General features: G+C 39.9%; 1 protein-coding gene across 2 annotated transcripts in view; it reads left to right on the top strand.

Moving 5' to 3' along the window:
* Positions 1 to 12,706, top strand: part of RASGRF2 (Ras protein specific guanine nucleotide releasing factor 2) — a 130,424-nt gene that overhangs the window by 102,309 nt on the left and 15,409 nt on the right. For both annotated transcript variants that reach the window (XM_065661466.1, XM_065661465.1), the window contains exon 18: positions 4,210 to 4,316. In XM_065661466.1, coding sequence (XP_065517538.1) covers positions 4,210 to 4,316 — 107 coding nt within the window. The remainder of the gene's footprint in view (positions 1 to 4,209; positions 4,317 to 12,706) is intronic.

The raw sequence follows: 12,706 nt of genomic DNA, 5'->3' as shown, positions 1-12,706 counted from the left end.
TGACTCCAGCTTCAGTTACAAGTCAGTTCAGGACTGAAACACTAACAGCTGCATTCTAAGCACTACCATGCAACAGGTTCACACTTTGCAGTGTCTTCTGGTGGTAAACCTGGAGAATTATAGAATCATAGAATGGCTTAGCTCGGAAAGGACCTTAAGACCACCCATTTCCAGCCCCCTGCCATGAACAGGTACACATTCCACTAGACCAGGTTGCTCCAAGCTCTGTCCAGCCTGGCCTTGAGCACTGCCAGGGATGGGGCAGTCACAGCTTCTCTGAGCAACCTGTGCCAGGACCTCAGTGCTCCCACAGTGAAGATTTTCTTCCTTATATCCCACCTAAATCTCCCCTGCAGCTGTCAATGATGACTTGTACACCTCTGTCTTCATGAAGGGTAGTTCTTCATCTCTTGTAGTGCATCTCCAGCATTGCCTAGAAGATTGTCACTAGTTTTTGGAGTATGGTCAATCCCTTTGTCCTGAACTGGTCCATGTCCCTTCCATGGCTGCTGAGTGTTGAAAACCATGTCAATAAGGCCTTTAGTGGCATGATTTAGTGGTGGACTTGGCAATACCGGGGGTAACAGTTGGACTTAATGATTTTAAAGGTCTTTTCCAACCTAAATGGTTCTATGATTTGCTTGGAAATAGCATGGTAGATTGTAAAAGAGGTACAGAGACAGATGCATTTTTTTCTGAACATGACAAGTCCCATTACGTTTGTCCTGCTCCAGCCTCAGTTGCCTCAAGAAGGTCCAAGGAACCCATGTATTATTTTCTAGCATTGCTGGCTCTGGTTTAAGGCCTAACTCCACTGAGCTGCTCTCAGAGCCACTCAGTCTGGAGCCTGCCTGAGGTCTGCTGTTACTGAAAACAAGTCCTGAGGAAAAAGCTTGAGGTAAATCCAGACATCCAAATGGAAGGACACTAAGCCAGTGTACAGAGAATATTGGATATTCCAACCCAATCCATTTCTACAAGAAAATCTCATAAGCATGATTTTCTTCAGAATCAACCTGCAGATTGAAGTCTTGGACAGTGAGTGTTTCTTCAGGACTTTTGGATTCTTTTTTGTTCCTATAAAGAGTAATAAATTCTATGGGGTTTTTTTGTGAAGAAAGAAGAAAACACATCCTGGCTGAGTTGTTTGGTATTTAAAAACAAGGTCAAAATGAAGTTAAAAGATCTGCAGTTTTATTAAAAAAAAACGTATTTCACGAATTCAGTTATTTATTGAAGTCTTGTACCTGAAGATGTACAATGAATCACCTACTTGGAGTTAAATTCACTTGTGTGTCTGTGTTCAGCCTCCTCCTAGAGAAATGTTATGGTCTAAATATGTGGTCAATGGGGTGGGTGAGAAACTGGCTGATATGCTGCAGCAGAGGATGGTGGCAAATAGCTGCTTTTCAAACTGGCAGCCTATCACTAGTGGAGTCCCCCAGGGATCAATATTGGGCTCACTGCTGTTCAGTATCTTTGTAAGTTATCTGAAAGACGGGATCAAATGTAACCTGACCAAGTCTGCCAACAGTACCAAACTGAGTGGGGAAGTGGACACATTGGAAAGGAGAGCCACCCTGCAGAATGACCTGGATGGGCTGGAAGAGTGGGGTAGTAAGAACCCAAGTTCTTGTTCAGCAAGGACAAGTGTAAACTCTTGGCACCCAGGAAAACATACTTCAGGACTGCAGCAAAGGCTGAGATCTGCCTGGCTGAGAACAGCTCTGTGGAAAAGGAGCTGGAGCTCCTGGTTGACAAGCTTAACAGGAGTGAACAGTTCGCAGCTGTGGCAAAGAAACCCAATAGAATGCTGGGGAACATCAACAAGGGCATCAGCAGCAGAGATAAAGATGTCATTATCCCACTCTACTCAATGCTTCTCAGGCCACACCTGGAATACCAGGCTCAGTTTTAGTCCCTGCTATACAAAAAAGATGTGGATGGGATGGGGAGGGTCCAGAGAAAGGCCAGAAGAAGGACCAGGGAGACGTATTAGGAATGGTTGAGAGAAATTGTTTTGTTCAGCTTTGACAAAAGGAGGCTCGGGGGAGACTTTATCACTATGTTTCAGTATTTAAAGGGTGGCTACAAAGAAGGTGGAGGCACTTTTTTACAGAGTCACATGGAAAAGAGGAGAGGTGATGGGCGCAAGTTACTCCTGGGGAGATTCAGGTTGGATACAAGAGGAAAAATCTTCACAGGGAGAACAAACAGCCTTTGGAATAATCTCCCCAGTGACGTAGTGGATTCCCCAATGTTGGATATTTTTAAGATTCAGCTGGACAGAGAACTGCCATCTTGTCTAGACCGTGTTTTTGCCAAAAGCGGTTGGACCAGATGATCCTTTCCAACCTGGTATCCTATGATTCTTTTCTTACAAAACTGGAGATCTCCCTTTACTCAAGACATCAACATTATGTACTGACAATGTGGATCTGAGTGAACATGTTGATTGTTCTCCACAACAAGCTAATTACTGCTTAAAAATTGATGAAATTCTGAGGACCATAGATGTTTGCTGAAGTGATCACTGGAGGTTTTCCCTTTTCCTTTCTTGCTCTTTTTACTCTTTTTGCGGCTAACTGAAAACTGTCTCTGTAGGCTTTTTTCTATTTTCCTTCCAGCTTACTGAAACACCTTTTCCTGAATATTGCTTTGATAAAAACTCCACTGCTTTAATATGTAATTTTCATTGCAACTTTCATTGCTGCTATTAAGCGGCTAATTGAACAGTTTATAATGTGTATGCCTAATTGCTTCTGTGAGAGGTTAACTGTGGAAGGCATAGAAAATTAACACACAAAACGTTGCCTATGTTAACTTTTACTGAGTAAGGCCTCAGAGATTTTGTTTACCTTGCTGTTTATGATCAGTGAAACTCCAGAAGATGTTTTAATATGAAACTTCCTTTGATACTGAATTTTAGATACCAACAGTGTAGTATGCTATAGGTTAAAAAGCTTCCATGAAACAGAAGTAAGAAAATACATTTAGGGTTTGGGGTCCAATCTGCAGTAAAAAAATGTAAAAATACAGTTAAACTTGTGTTTTCCTGATGATCATTCAAAAAATATAGAGAAACAATTTGGGTTTTTTGGATTGCCTTCAATGAAAATAGAGCAAAACTGCTACTGGACTCTTAAGAATGAGTTTTTCACAGAATAAATAGAAGTTCTGTCTGCTTTTGCTATCTATAGTAATACACAGGTTTTTGAACAGCTTTTATGCCAAAAAAATAGTAAAGTACTGGTAAAATAGAAGGGTGTTTCCAGTTGTTCCTTGGACTGTGCACTGAGTGAAATGGAAAGCAGCACAATGTAAGATCAAATCTAACAGAAACTTAGAAAATTGTAGACTTGTAAAGTATATCTTCAGTTAACTTTTTTTTTAATTGGCGATTTTATAAATTAATTTTATTATTCTTAATGTAATAATTATCGTACAGATGTTATCTGTGATAGAACTAGAGCAGAATGAGATGAGAAAGAAGCAATAATATGAATGAAGGAAAAAACTGTCTTGCTTGTTTTTAAAACTGAGTTTACATTGTAGAGTAAAAAAAAAAGTTGTATTTACAAGATGTGTAGGGAAAGGTTGTAGTTGGCAACTCTGTTTTCAGGCAGCAGGGGTTGTAAATGTGTTCTCTGCATACCTTCTCACTTTGTTGTCACCCAGTGCTAAAATAAAAAGCTTATTTGAACAGTGTCTGTTGACTGTATAATACTGCTGCTACAAGGAGCATTTCTTGTGTTGACATTCTTCTCTTGTCTGTTTAAACTGCTACCCTCCCCTATTTCTTTACCTTCTGAAATTTACCTCTTTCCACTTCCTAAATCCTGTTCACTTTCCTTCTGTCATCTGCTTGATGACAGGCCCTGTACATTTTTGGGCTTGTCCTGGTTTTTATTGTTATACTCTTCTATACTGAAGGGAGACCTTGATGTTAATGATGCGCGCAAATATTCTTCATGTTTCTAAAACTGAATGCTGACCCAGGGAAGTGTCTGTGTTAGTTATGATGTGCAAAGCTGTATTCTACAGATATTGCAGAATTTCAGCAGTCCAAATGGTCATATTTGTAAGTCTATATAGGCATCTTTTATTGCACATAAATGTTCTATGAACTTCCAGTTTACCACTGTTGTTCATACTGTGTTTGAATTTTTTCTACCTCCATTAACTTTAACGTGTGCTTTTTCCACACAGGATTTAACAATTCTGAACGCACATGCGACAAAGAGTTTATAATACGGAGAGCAGCCACAAATCGCGTCCTAAATGTCTTGCGCCACTGGGTCTCCAAGCATTCTCAGGTATCCTGTTGCACTCTTCTCCTTTCCAGCTGTAATACATTTATGTTCTCCCTACTAAATATTTTAAGCTGCTGTATAGTGTTGTGGAGGTCAAACAGTCTGAAAAGTCAGTGCTCTGAAGGTGATACGGAGAATTTAGCTTGTAAAAACATGCTGTTAAGCAAGTGACGATGCTTAAGGATGCTAAGCCAGGCTGGTTAAGCATCTAGCCTTTGCAGATATCTAGTTACAACATTATTCCTGGTAATACTCCATGTGAATGCTTTACTGTTATAACATGTGTTGAAATACATAACGGACAGGTTGAACTAATCTTTCAGATTTTAGGTGTTCATGCTATTGGCAGCTTAGTTCAGTTACTCTGACCATGTTAAAATACTGGTGTTTGCATACAGGTATTTATTTGTTATGAAATACGGGAAGAGTCACCAGACCTTCATGTTGGTCCCTCTACAACCATGACAGGGCTGTGGGTCTGATACATCATCATAAAGCTGTTTTGGCAGAGGAGGGTGGGGGAAGAAATCTGAGGAGCTAGCAGAATTTCATAGATAGAAATGTCCTTTAAGGTGCAGGTGAGAAGAAGGTTGGAAGGTCAGAAGGATGAAGGGAGGGAGGGAGGAAGGTCAGGGAGGGAAGGAAGGAGGGAGGAAAGGAGTAAGGGAGTGAGGCAGGAAGGGACCTTGGAAGGAAGGCAGGAAGGTAGGAAGGCAGGCAGGAAGGAACGAACGAGGTAGGAAAGAGGGAGGGAAGGAAGGAAGGAAGGGAGGGAGAAAGGGGGGAAGGAGGGAGGGAAGGAAAGAGAGAGGAAGGGAGGAGAGAAGGAGGGAGGGACAGAGGGAGGAAGGAAGGAGGAAAGAAAAGAAGAAAAAAGGGAGAGAAAGAGAAAGCACACTGGAAGCAAATGAAAGATTTTTGTATGCCTTGGATGGATGTGAACTTCATGGCAATTATACTGATTTGACACTATATTATAATAATCATGAACACTTGGTCTAAAAAGGTTTTATTGCACAGCTAACTGCAGCAATGTCAAACTGTCCTCTGTCAAACACAATCTCCTTTTTTCCGTGTAATGGGTGTAATTTTCATAGAGGTTAACTTTGCTAGGTAATGAAGTCAGTAAGAAATGCGTAAATGTGAAAATTTGTGTTGTGATTGTGAAATTGGTTGCATTTGAAAAGCTGAACAGTCCAGCAGAGATTAATAAAACCTCTCTTGCTATCATGGGAATGATTGAACATTTAGAGTTATTGGAAACAGCCAATGTACACCAAGTTTTCTTTGACCTTGTTAATTGAAAATCATTGCATGGCAAAATCATGAGCTGTAATGGAAACATAAGTCTGCTCTTATTATTCTCTGTTATGATAGTGTACAGTACATGCTTAACATGTCCCTGCCACAGTAAGTAATTGCTAGGAGTTGAGATTCTGTACTAACTAAAAGATAGTTAATTAATGTAATTGTGAAAACATTAGGAGTCATCAGAATTTGTCTATATTAAGCAACTGTCTACAACTACTTAGGTGGAACATTACATTGCAGACGTGACCCTGACGGAGATGTGATGATTCTTTATCATAAACACAGAGTAACTGTGAAGAGTGCAAGCACACTCTGTCATTGTAGCAATTTAACAAAAATACACTTTCTCTCCTTAAAAATACAAGTGTTCTCTTTTTCCATTTCAAAAGTACCCATGATAGGCAGATATAATATTGTCCTGGATACTTTTGAACTTACTTTTGCAGAATGTTTACAATTAGTAGTCTTTTAAAAATATTAAGAGAACAAAGGTAATGAGTAATAGTTCAACACTGGGCATCTTCAAAGTGGAAGCTAACACCTGGACTCCCAAGTCTCTTACTGCCTTCTATTTTTTTCCATAGCAAGGGTGGCAGATTTTGGTTCCCTAGCAATCTTAATCCAGTATTCCAATATAGCAGATATTTTAAAATGCAAGGCCTTTGGCACAGAAAATAGCAAACACTACAGCAACAGAGCATGTAATCAGCTTTTTGTATTGTTTACTAGTGAGACTAAGGAAAGAAAAAGGACAGAAGACCTAAGCAAAACATACACGACTGACTAGGTTCTACCAAAAAAATATGGGACTACTTTAAGGAAGACAAGTAAAGAATTGCTGTCTGGCTAACTATTATTAAATACTGGAAGTAAAGATACATAGTTCTGGGAGAGCAGTAGCTCAGAGCCTCATTTTATAGTAACAACACAAACTGCAAGCCAGAGAGTCCTTAGCTACCAGTGTCTGGTGAAGAAATGCTTATTAGATTTCCAAAGTGTCAAAAAAATATAAATATAAAAAATTCGATGAGATCAACAGAACTGCCCAAAACTTTACTGCATTTTAAGATATTTGGATCATTCTCTGGCCACTTAACAACCTGGCCTAAAGGAAGGTGTCCCTGCCTAAAGCAGGGGGTTGGAACCGGATGAGCCTTAAGGTCCCTTCCAGTCTAAACCATTCTATGGTTCAGTGAGTCTATGATTGGTACATTTGAGACATTCTTTATCTTCATCAGCAGCCAAGAGCAGGTTTTATTCCCTGAACAAAAAAAAACCAAAACCAAACCAAACAAAGCAACCAACCAACAACAAACAAAAAAAGCCTGAAACAAAAACCCCACAAACCCAAAATAAGGTGTTCTTTGAAAAATAAACATACAATTCTGTATGCTTTGCTGATACTGTTTTCTCTCCACTTAGCTTGAATTTGCTTTTGCTGTAAAAACTTCCAGAACCAAACAGGCAATTTCTGCCCTCTGGGGGAGCAGCTTCTCCCACTGTGGTAAACTGTACTCCTTGTGGTGTGCCTGAGATCCATGTGGTCATTGCTACCATGCACTACTGTAGAAGGTGACCTACTGAACACATTTTTTTCAGCCAAAATGCCGTTTCCTTGTTATTAGATGTAAAGAGAAACTAAGACATAAGATGGGGATTTCTTTATTCTCTTTATACGATGTAAGGTGCTACTGAAGACATGCTGCTTAACACTGCAGCATGTGAGTAATTCTGCATCATAGTGAACTCTGTTTTGGTGCTGTCAAATCCACCAGTGACAGCCAATTCTCCACAAGTTATTTGTCTGCCTGAATTATTTTACAGATTCATTGTGCTGTACTGCCCAGAGCACAGTCCCGTGAGAGTGTACCATGTTCAGAAATGTATGCAACATAAAAAGCCTAACCTATTTAAAAAGTGCTTTTACATATATCATCCCACTTAGTTATTCCCTACCCTCCATCACTCCCTCTGGATCCCTTTGGCATGCTTCAGTGTGCTGCTCTCAAGTGTGTAATAACATGGGCCAGTGTCAGTGGATGAACTGAGGGGCAGAGGAATGGTCCAAATAAATGGTTCAGAGCCTTGTGTTTACTCACTTTTCTCTAGGAAATCCTTGGCCAGGGTTTGTAGGATCTTCTTCTGCTAGGTTATGGAATTAATTAGCTTCCTCCAGTATCTTGCAATTGTGTCAAAACCACAGTTATATATGGTTTAGGGTTGGGGTTTTTTTAAAGCACATGTTTTTTAAAATTTACTGAGTGTGAACAGTATTTAACATGTAAACTTGTCTGTGGCTAAAACCCAGAAAACCCAGAATCATTGAAATTAACAATTCAGCCTATCAGTGAGGATGTGCCTTCATATCATGGTTTTGTTACCTTGAAATCATACTAAACAATGCTTAGGAAAAAGGCTCATTTTTAAAACTGGAGTCATACTCTGTGGGAGCCTCACTTAAATTCCAAGTAAATATATAGTGGTAATGCCAGATCTGCAGCCCTTTCAGGAGGGCAGAATGAATTAAATAATGACTCCAGGTTCTCCGAAGTGCACAGTTAAAAATTTTGGGAAAAAAAAATAACCATCCTCACAGAATATGATACATACTACGTACCTTTTGTTTTTACCCAACTGAGCAAGAGGAATCAAACCTGTATTGCTCATCAGCCAAAACCTGCATAGCGTAGAAGATGGCTCTTTTAGGTTTTCCAGGTTTTTTATTTGCATGTTTTGTTAATTCCTTATCCCTCCTCTTTTTCTCCCTATTTTGTCTCTTCTATTCAGCCACCTGCAAGCCAACAAAGCTCTTTTTTTTTTTTGTCCAAAAAAAAAAATAATATCAGAATGTTTACAGTTCATTTTAAAATGTAATTGAGACAAACAGAGTAAGACCTTCCTGTTGTAAACAATGAAAACACAAATGACGAGGCAGACAGTCATTGTGAAGACAGGAGTGTTGATGGAACAGAAAGGGTTTGTGAGGATAAAACTCCCACTGACTCCTGCAGAGATGGAAAAATAGGAAGGGAAAAGAAGCCAAAAGGAGAAAGTCTCTGATTTTCATTATCCTAGTGAGGTCTTGCAGCCTCCTTTCCTTTGCTTAATAATACTTTCTTGTCTTTTATGTAAACAATTTTGTTACAAAATTGAGCTTTCTCCTTCTGAGGCAAGCAGATTGAAAGGGAGCTTGTCCAAGGAGAAAGCTTTCACATATGCTGATGAAGAAAGAGAAGCTGGCTGCTCCATACTTCCCAGTTTTGAGTGCCAGCTGGGTGCTTGTTCCTGTTGGCTTCTTTGAAGATCTCAGCTGGAATGAATTGGCAAATCTTAACTCTCTTACAAACTAGATGGCTGCCAGACAGTGAGTTACGGAGTTGCCACAAGACTTGAGGAGCAGACCATGGGTTGAGTTTGAGAGTACTAGTCATGATCTCGATGCCTGTCTTGTTTCAGATGAGAAATAATCTACTACCAGTCATTTTCTTGTTCATGCTGACAAAGCTGTCTCAGGTTTTCGACAGAAGGTTTTGCAGACGTAGTTAGTGGTAGCACTTGGGGATTATGTAGGACACCTGCATACTGAGAGTTGTCCAGGCAAACATGATTTCAGTTAGTTAAAAATAGTTCTAGTGCATATGAATTGGCCAATTCCATTTTGTACATTTGAATAAAAACAGATAAAAAATTCCTTTCACTTGGCGTATGCTTAAAGGCATAAAGTAATGAAAAAGCCAGGCTGAATGGAGCAACCTGGTCTAGTAGAAGGTGTTGCTGTCCATGGCAGGGGGTTGGAACTGGATGAGCTTTAAGGTCCCTTCCAACCCAAACCATGATTCTGTGATTCTATGAATATGATGCCTGGCAAAGTTACAGTGTTTACTGTAGAAATCTGAACAAATTATGCCACACTTGCTGTATGATAGCAAGATGTGCTGTATTTTAACTGTATTTCAAATAAATCCCTAGGATCTGTGGCCTGTGCCTTAAAACAGCAAAATAATTTCTGGAGTCCTTTCTGGAATAAACAGACATCATGATACAAATTGTGAACAGAAGAAAAAAGAGAGGTTTCCCCAGAGAGGCAGAGCAAGGGAATAGTGAGTGAACCTTCCAATGTGCCCTTGGTCACTTAGCGGAGAAATCCATTTTTCACAAACTTATGCCCTTTGCAGAATACAGTTATGCTTTGAGTAGTAATGCACTTAATTGCTGCTGTGCTCTGCCTGGACGTTGCAGAAGTGTAATGGTTTGCTATACCATGACCCTTCAGGGAATGTGATTCACCCCCAGAACAGTAGCCAAGCTTACAGTCAGTCAAACTAATTAGGAGTACTCTGCATCCGCTTCTGCTGGAGCCTGACAGGTCCTTCTTCACTGAGGTCTTTCTGAAAAGCTCCTGAATGTACTACATCCAAGGTCTTGCAGGCAGAGATGTCGTATTTCTTATCTGCCCTGAACACTTCAGTCTGATCATACATAATGGCTAGATTCTTAACTACAGGGTTACACAGTGCTTGGATAAGGAGAGGTTTGTATTGTATGTGCCAAGAGTTATACTCAGTTGTGCTGTTAAAGTAGCTTGTACTTTTAACCTGTTTATATTCCATCAGGAGTGACAAGCTAATGCTGATACTATAGAAACAGGACTTGGACTCATCCCCAAATGATGACTGTCTCTTTGTACTTGAAACTAGCTGAAAGACAAAGCTGTTATTCTTTGCTTGCTTCTTGAAGAAAGCCAGACTTACTTTGAGTCCAGGGATAAATTTTCCTGATAGCCAGTTATAGTATCTTTTCCCTCTGCCGCCTTCTTCGGTAAATGTTTTGTGGCCAGTGAATTTATAAACATTTCCCTCAGCACAATTGGATGTGATGGCTGAAGTGTGCTTTTATGCTGGAAAATTAAATACTGTTGTAGGGGACTGCAACATTGGAGTAAATTCAGTTAACTCTGATAGAGTTTGATCTGCTGTGCATGAGATTAAAAACCACTCCACTGATGCCATTGAAATAATTATCTGTTTACACTTCGGCAAGACAGCAGAGATATTAAAGTCATAGGGCAAACCCTAGCTATTTAAAAATGTTCCAGATTCCTTGTGAACAGTCCTCTAGTAATCTCTCTCCCCTCCTGCGCCTTCTTTCCCTCCCTCCAGTGTTTTCTGTAGTTCTTATAACTTACAAACTCAAACATAAATTAGGTTCTCAGGTTTTAGCTCCCTTTTATTTGTCTGTGTTATTCAGTGTTTCCTCACATTGTTTAAATGAAGAATGTTTGCTCTCACTTAGGAAGATTTAAAGAAAGAGGGGAGGAAAATCTTTCGGGGTTTCACTGAGCCCATGGCAAAACTTGAAAATTACATTCTATTATATTGTATAAACCACCAACAGCAAACCTACATACTTCTAGTTGTACCTCACCAGCATAGCTAAATTTTCTTTTTCTTGCTTTCTGCTGCCTCTGCTGCAGTCTCTTTTCTTCTGGCCAGTGACCTCAAATCCATCATTCCCTCTTTCTTAACTTTTTTTTTCCTCTGCTGGAATAAGATGCTTCTGAAGCATTTCTCATACTGCAGCACAGCTTTTTTAGCTTCTCCTGGCAAGGAAGTGTGCTTATACATATAAAGAGAACGTTGCTGTCTAATGCTGTGCATGAGAGAGGTCAACAGGCTGGTTATGAGTCTACTTAAAATGTAATCATGAAGACTTTGGTGCACTGTAGTTACAAAGGAGGCTTTTGCTTTCATAGTGCAGGAGCATATTAGCAAAATTAATACACTTCTGTCTGTTGCTGCAGACTTCTACACCTGGAAACTTCATTAAGTGGTACAGAATATGGTCCGCACTGCTTTTGATCGGTTAGGAACAGCACACATCCTATTCTTACCCTAGGCGTCTGCGAGGCAGACTTCTTATTTAACTCATCAGCTGTCATTTTTTTCTATATCTGCACATTTACAGTGGCAGGTAAAGAATTTACCGAACATTTGACCTAACATGCTAAATGGGGATGTTAGAGTTGGATACCTTTTCTGTTCATTTATGATACTTTTGTAGCACAACTAGCAAAAATATCAAACTTCTTTTTTGTAGTGTTCACCATCAAGCTTTAGGGTAGACAGTGCTGATATTAATTACACTTGCTGCTTAAGCTTGTGCAGACTCAAGGTTTCTCCTTCAGCTAAATTTTGATAGTTTTGTATTCCAAATGTTTTTCTTTTTGAAATCACTGGAGCAAACAGTACTCTCATGTGCTTCGGTCTCATTCCTCATGCTTTCAGTAATGAAATATTTCCAATTACCGTACCCGAAACAAACACAATAAAAATCTCTGTCTTCTTTTTTCAAACAGGCTAAAACATTTCCTAGGAGAGTCATTTTGGACTATGGCTATAGAAAATGTGTTTCATAAAACAAACACAGTGCAGTACCCGGAACTATTTCTTGCTTGGCTTTGAGGGCTATACCTGATAACCCATCCAAAGCCTGATACTGCACAGTTTCCTGTTCTCCAGTATTCTCTAATACGGACAAATATCACAAAAAAATGTAAGACACATATCTTGGTTTCAAAATATGAATTAGCTGTTGTCAAGGTGAGAAGGCTTGAAGAATGAAAAGGGGATGCTTGTAACAGGAGAGAAGTGCCCAGGGTGTTGCTGACATGAGCATTTTGAGTTGACATGTCACAGTATGGCTGTGACACCACCTTCTTTAATGAGCATAGATCCTTCTCCTCTTAAGCATTTCATCACTTTCCCAAAACAAGCATCACTTTGTGACTTGGGGTGAGCTCTGATGCTCACACATCCCCTGCATTGAAGCCAGTGGTGTGAGTACATGTGTCTTCAACAGGGGTGGTTCTCCCCAGAGGCATGCATCTCCAGGGATTCTGTCAGTACAGGAGCCTGTCGCAACAGAAGCATTGTAGCTGGTTCTTCAGGAAAATGAAGTACACAGCTCTTGCACAGAGGAGCCAAGTATTTCCCATTTTCAGTAATTTCATGGCTTGTGTTCCCATGGAAACAAGCAGAAGCTCACCACAAACGTTGTCCTGCTTTAAAGTAACTGTGGGTTAT

The sequence above is a fragment of the Lathamus discolor genome, chromosome Z (genome assembly GCF_037157495.1).
Source record: "Lathamus discolor isolate bLatDis1 chromosome Z, bLatDis1.hap1, whole genome shotgun sequence".
Classification (NCBI taxonomy): domain Eukaryota; kingdom Metazoa; phylum Chordata; class Aves; order Psittaciformes; family Psittacidae; genus Lathamus; species Lathamus discolor.
Note: the sequence above shows the minus strand (reverse complement) of the source record. Positions and strands in the feature narration are given on the sequence as shown.